Consider the following 6435-nt stretch of genomic DNA (forward strand, 5'->3'; position numbering starts at 1 on the left):
TGCCTATCGAGGAGGCCATTCTTTTGTCCGGTTTCCCGTTAAGCACACAACATTGTTTGCATAACCCCATCATCTTTGACTGTCAGATTGAACACTACATTGTTTGCATATAGAGTTGCTTTGATTGCTAGCTTGTTGGTATACTGTTTAGCGGATACCTCTCTCTCTCTCTCTCTCTGTCTCATTATATCTTTGCTACCGAATCACTGAAACTTTCATGGACTTTGATGCCATGCAGACAAGTGTAGTGTTGGATCCGTGCCTCAGAGTGAATGGTACTTCCTTCGTTAGTACCCCAACGCATCTTCCGCAGCTGCTAAGCTCTGAATCCTTCCGTCTGTGGTGGTCAACGCATCGTTGACGATGCCAAACAATGTAGGTATAATTATATTTCATCAAAGTCAAAAGACAGAATATAGAAACTGTTTAGCAAACATTGTTAAAAAGTGTCAAATGTCAAACTAAGACAAGAAATTATGCTGGGTTTGTCTATGTCAAAAGTGTCATAGCAGCCATTTCTTCTGCGCTCGCCGCTGCTTGTTTGGAGCCGTCATAATACGCACATTATTTCATTTTTTATGTAATACCATTGTGTACACCAAATAACATTTATTATGTTGGCAAAAGATGGGTGGATGTAAAATAGAAAAAATATTATATTAAAATAATCCATTAAAGTAAAATGAATAATCTCTTAAAATATTGATAATTATTTATATTTATACAATATTAATAATAAAACCGTAAGTTATAATCATTTGAGACCAACTACAACGATCTTTTATCATTATTAAGATATATAAAAATTATATATTTAATAAAATTTAAAATAAAAAAATTATTAAAAAAATTAATTTTTTTTTATATTAATAAAAAAGAATACCAAGTTTTTCACGAATAAAAATATTTTTTTAATTATTTTTAATAATTCTATACGTCTATATCAATATTCAATAACATAAATTATATATATATTAATTATTTTTATCTATTCATATAATAATATTAATATAATAATAATTTTATATTTTTTAAATTTTAAATATGTCCAACGATACACAAAAACTCCTGATATCGCCCATCATCTTAATAATATCTTCATCCATCTCTTTAAATAATTATCCATATTTATAGCTAGTAAAAAAAATTGCATGGAAGTAGGCACATGACCAACACACACCTATGGAAGTGTTCCAAGTTGTTTGCCGTGCAATAGTATACTCTCTTCAGCTAAAGCATCCACAATATTCAATTAGCTGCTACATCAACACGAGATGCACATGATATGACACCTGTATGCACCAAACGCACAACCACAGCCAGAAGGAGTACAACAATTCAACTCGTAAAACATATCACGGGGAGGGGGCAAAGTAAATTGAGTTGTTCAGTTCCGATGAATTACTGACGAGAACTCCACCTTATTGCTGAAAGGTCGAAAGCGACCCACTCCTTTGCAATCTACACGGTCCTGCAATTGACATTAAGCATCAAAGACCAATTCACATAGCATCAGGCAAAATTTGAGGGTTGCTAATAAGGATAAGGAGAGGTATATGATACCACAACTAATTCCTGAGCCAATGTAAGGGTGAGAGGGAGTTTACAACTTCGGTCTGGCACACAGCTTTGTCCTAAGCTCCGCTACCACGGCGTCAATGAACTGTTCGGTGCTCAGATACTTATCTCGAGTAACCCTGAGTTCACAATTGAGATTGTTGAATTAGATTATGAATGAAGTAGTCCAACAGTTACGGCAATTATGACAAGTGTTGGAAGTACTTGGGTCCATGAACGAGGAGAGCAAGATCTTTGGTCATCATCCCAGACTCCACGGTTCCAATGCAAGCTGCCTCAAGCTTTTGAGTGAAATCGAGCAATCTTGCATTATTATCTAGCTTTGCCCTGTTTGGACATCACCTACATTTTGTTAGAGAGACTTCACAGACAACACAACTGCTAGTGAAGCAGACAAAATACAGGACAGATTAAAAGTGACGTTCATTATGACTAATAAGAACAAAACAAAATAAGTGGAAAATTAGCTAGTGACTGTAATACTGATGCTGCTGCTGAACACAATAATACTGATGAACAATGTTAAAGTGGTTCCACGAAATTGTGAGAAATCATGCAGAATTAATGCTTTGTGTGATCCCAAAGACAGTGCTCATCTCAACATAGAAAAAGTTGTTCCATACCTGTGTGCAAGCCCTCGGGTCCATGCAAAAATTGAAGCAATGCTGTTTGTGCTAGTTTCTCCTCCTTTTTGGTGAACCCGATAGTGACGAGTAACAGTGCCATGCGCAGCTTCTGCTTCAATGGTTTTCCCATCAGGGCACATCTGAACAAGATACAAATCCCCAATTTATGGTTTAATTTTTTATTAATAATAGATACCTGTTTCTATTTTCTAAATCCAGAACATTCTAACTTTTGTTGACTGTACTAACTACTAATTCAAATCCATCTGTTCTATGGAACATTTAGATTATTAAACAACCAGCTACTACTATATTTTTCTTTGAAGCATAAATACCAGCACTGACGTCATCAACCCAAGGGACCCAAAACCTGCAGAAAAGTAATGAAGTTTATCCTCATATTAGAAAACAATGAACCTCCAGTGGTCAATTATGCCATAAGTCATAGAATTGGTTAGGACTCTTTTCACAAAACCATAATAGGAATTTTTTTTTATAAAAAAGTTGGTCTTCTCACCTTGAGCTAAGAAATCACTTTGCACATCTCCATCATAGTTCTTACAAGCCCACACATATCCACCTTCGCTCTTAAGTGCATAAGCAACCATATCATCTATCAATCGGTGCTCATACCTGGAAAAGATGGCCAGGGTGAACACCAAAGATGATGGATGACCAAGTCGATTGGTATAACTTACCATATTCCTGCAGCCTCAAATTTGGATTTCCATTGAGTCTCATACACCTCCTGGAATATGTCCTTAAACCTGCAGTCAAGATAATGTTTCAATCCAGAAAATGCTTACAACATAAACACTTTAATCTAACGTCACAGACATCACAATGTTATAGGCGCAAGGAGCCATACCTTCCATCATACTTCTTGAGAATTGTGTTTTTAGTGCTAAGGTAAAGTGGCCACCTTTTCTGGTAGGCTGTGTTCATTGAAGCCTCAGCGAAAGAACGAATCGACTATAAAGCACATAATAATAACCAATAATTAAAATCAGAAAATAGCTTCTAATTCATGTTCCAGCATATAAAGATGCATAACTACCATCGATTACCTCATCAGTATTATACATAGACAACGCCACACCACCAGCACCTGTGAATTTGAACACTTCTAGTTCGACTTGCTCTTCTTTTCCCTCTGGGAATTCAGTCATTGAAAAACAGAAAAGAACTCATTAAATTTGCAAGTAGTACAAAAATAACTAACCAATGTAAGATGTCGTACAAAGAGTAAAGATTATAAATATATACTAATAATAGATGGGCACATCTTCTATTTGGATGGTTAAATCATTACTTAAATTTTCATGCCTGGATAAGAAGTAATTTCTGAAAGGAGTTGTTTGTAGATTTTGCTGCAGTTGTTACATATTCTGGAGACATTATTACATATTCAGTTTTTCCTCATTGGCTACTCATGCAAAGCTGCACAAAACTGCGGCTAGGTTGGTTGGTTGGTTGGGACTAAACTAGGCAGCAGCCTTGGATGATAGCAGAAAAAACCAAGCACATAAATACAACATGAAACTAAAAGGAGAAACAAAGTGACAGCCACTTTGATGCTGAGTTATACCTAGCAAGTTTGATATACATGCCGGATATATAGCATGGATTATTGAAAATCCTACTTATCACAGTCTTATTAAACATGAATGTCAGATGCACTTACCAAACAACAATTTTAGCTTCCCAGGTCCTTTAATAACTGTGTCTGTGGCTCGGTATTGATCACCAAAAGCATGCCTTCCAATGCATATTGGCTTTGTCCATCCTAACAACATGATACATAAGGTAAAAGAGGGTGAAGGAAAGAAACAGAAGAGTTAAGGACAGGGTTGAGAAAGAAGTATTTTCATATAGTGAGAGTATAAAATGTCATTTTCGGATTACCTGACACAAGCCTTGGTATGTTTCTACAGATAATTGGCTCTCTAAATACAGTGCCTTGGAAAATGAGAAAGGGGTAAGAAAAGTTAAATGCAATTGCATGCTTGTTACAACTACAGTGGAAATTGAGCTTCCAACAACTAAGTCAGCATACCATTCAAAATGTTTCTGATTGTTCCATTTGGACTCTTCCACATTGCTTTGAGGTTGAACTCCTTGACACGACCTTCATCTGAAAGATATAGATTGTGGTGCAGAACAATAATCAATATGCATACATCATCAAAAATCAACGTCACATCGTATATCAGTTTACACAGAAAACACCCTCTGAACCATTTCCAACTATACCTGGTGTTATTGTTGCACATTTTACTGCCACATTATATCTGCAATCACAAATAACAGTTTAAGTAGAGACTACAGGACAAATAGCTTCAACATGCCATAAGAATGATGCAAAATGGCATTAGTAATATATCTAAATTTCAAGAAAAAGATAGAATGTCACTATAATTAAACAGAAGTGACTAGAAGTGCAACTCTAATCTTTGCCAAAGGAAGCGGAACAGAGAATAAAGCTACTGTTAGTGTCAACCATGAGAAGAGGCATTTAGGACTCTACTAGAATGTTTGAATTAGAAACTCAGTAGGCAATAAATAATAGCATTACATTGCTGCATTATTATGATTTAAATACAAGTAGGGTTACAGAGTCAACAAAAATAGCTCCAATTTTAAGAAAATGATGCTTACTTCAAAGTAGCTTCCGCACTTTCAATTGTAACTCTATCATCTGTGGCATCCCGATTTGGAAGGCCTAGGTCAAAGTACTTTATGTCCAAATCCAAAAATGGGAAAATAAGCTGCATATATCATCAAAGCATTAAATTCAGATAGGTGTGACCAAAACCAACAATAGTAATAATAATACATCATGTGATTATCGGATTGAGAAAAAAGTGGAAATGGTCAGCTAGAAGAGAAGTAGTTGTTCACCTTATCCTTGATTGATCTCCAAATTACCCTAGTCATTTCATCTCCTGCAGCAGAGAACACATTGGAGATAGTCAACAAGAAGAGAGCTTCAAAGAATCTAGAAAATTTTTAAAAATAAACATCAGAGATATCTTGTGTGCAAATTGCACAAACAGAAACGATTTTGTTGTCCAAAAATCACTTTGCTACTAATTATTTGAACAAAAAAAATACTCCATCTTGAATAATTAGATCACTCGATTTTGGTTAATTTGATTGACATGTGAACTCTCATTGTTGCCAACCCTGGATCATCCTGGGTGGCATGGATTGCCATTTCAAAAACACAACCATACATATCATAACTCAATGGGCATATTGACAAATATTACCAATAGAATCCAACCCTATCAGCATATATCAAACTTAACCCTTGCATGCTTGCCATATATATAGAATTCATCATCAGATTCTTATAAAGATATAGCGATTAGTGTTACAATTATTTCTCCTTTTTCAATTAAGACTGAAATTAGTTCAAGTTGGCTATATTAAAAAAAAAATTACAAAGCAAAGAATTGGTCCCTTGAAATCATTCCAATCCATGAGCAATATATCCGTAATATATAAAAAGTTCTTTGTAGGATTAAAAAAAAGGGCATCATATGGGCAAATGATAGACGAAATCGCAGATCTACTGCAACAAACTCGCAATATTCTCAATGACATACAAATCCGGGATCAAGAAATATGACAACTAAGTCCTTAAATGGAGAATATAATAACTAGCAAAAGAAATTCCACCCTTTGACAAGCATCACAAAATCTCTAATAGCTACTTCCGTGAGCGATCATTGAACAACAAAAGGGGAAAGCCCGGGATTATTAGAGGAGACGGATGGAGGGTTCTGCTCACCGTCCATCTCGACGATTGGGTTCGCAACCTTGATCTTCTGGAACGCCATGTCCGCTTGGGCGAACAGCTCTAGAGGAGCAGCGCGGCGAGGTGACGAGAACGGGACGGTAAGCTATCGGAGATGGCTATATATTTGTGCCGAATCACAGCTTTGAACCGTCACTGGTGACGTCACTTTCCCCCAAATATATATATATATATATATATATATATATATATATATATATATTTTGGTGGGGTCATTAAATCATAATTTTGGTTGTGCAATTTAGATTCCAAGTATAAAGTATCTTTTGTAATTAAACAAAAAAAATATTAAGAGAACCTTTTTATCTTTCCCACTTTTATTTTTCTCTTCTTATTCATATATATTCTTCTTAGGATATCTAATAAATAAGAATGTAAAGTGAAAAAAAATGTATGGTTTTAATTAAG

General features: G+C 35.3%; 1 protein-coding gene across 1 annotated transcript; it reads right to left on the minus strand.

Annotated features, from left to right (window-relative positions):
- Positions 1 to 1189: 1189 nt before the first annotated feature.
- LOC135642078 (cytosolic isocitrate dehydrogenase [NADP]-like) lies at positions 1190 to 6127 on the minus strand. The gene is made up of 16 exons (XM_065157901.1): positions 6001 to 6127; positions 5106 to 5149; positions 4863 to 4972; positions 4458 to 4495; positions 4261 to 4338; positions 4110 to 4163; positions 3889 to 3990; positions 3272 to 3357; positions 3073 to 3176; positions 2903 to 2971; positions 2722 to 2837; positions 2540 to 2574; positions 2202 to 2344; positions 1783 to 1905; positions 1564 to 1697; positions 1190 to 1471 (listed from the first exon to the last, which is right to left on the minus strand). Exons 1-15 carry the CDS (start codon positions 6047 to 6049, stop codon positions 1604 to 1606), a joined length of 1245 nt encoding a protein of 414 aa, XP_065013973.1. The 5' UTR covers positions 6050 to 6127; the 3' UTR covers positions 1190 to 1471; positions 1564 to 1603.
- Positions 6128 to 6435: the final 308 nt, after the last annotated feature.

The sequence above is a fragment of the Musa acuminata genome, chromosome BXJ3-7, assembly GCF_036884655.1.
Source record: "Musa acuminata AAA Group cultivar baxijiao chromosome BXJ3-7, Cavendish_Baxijiao_AAA, whole genome shotgun sequence".
NCBI classification, from domain to species: Eukaryota; Viridiplantae; Streptophyta; class Magnoliopsida; order Zingiberales; family Musaceae; genus Musa; species Musa acuminata.

What these genes read in the sequence shown, in the direction of transcription:
- LOC135642078 (XM_065157901.1), bottom strand. Translation starts at nt 6,049, where the DNA reads ATGGCGTTCCAGAAGATCAAGGTTGCGAACCCAATCGTCGAGATGGAC. An exon ending in ATGTGCAACAATAACACCAG is followed by an intron (nt 4,339 to 4,457) that starts GTATAGTTGGAA and finishes TATATCTTTCAG; the next exon opens with ATGAAGGTCGTGTCAAGGAG. An exon ending in ACCCGAGGGCTTGCACACAG is followed by an intron (nt 1,906 to 2,201) that starts GTATGGAACAAC and finishes ATGTCCAAACAG; the next exon opens with GGCAAAGCTAGATAATAATG.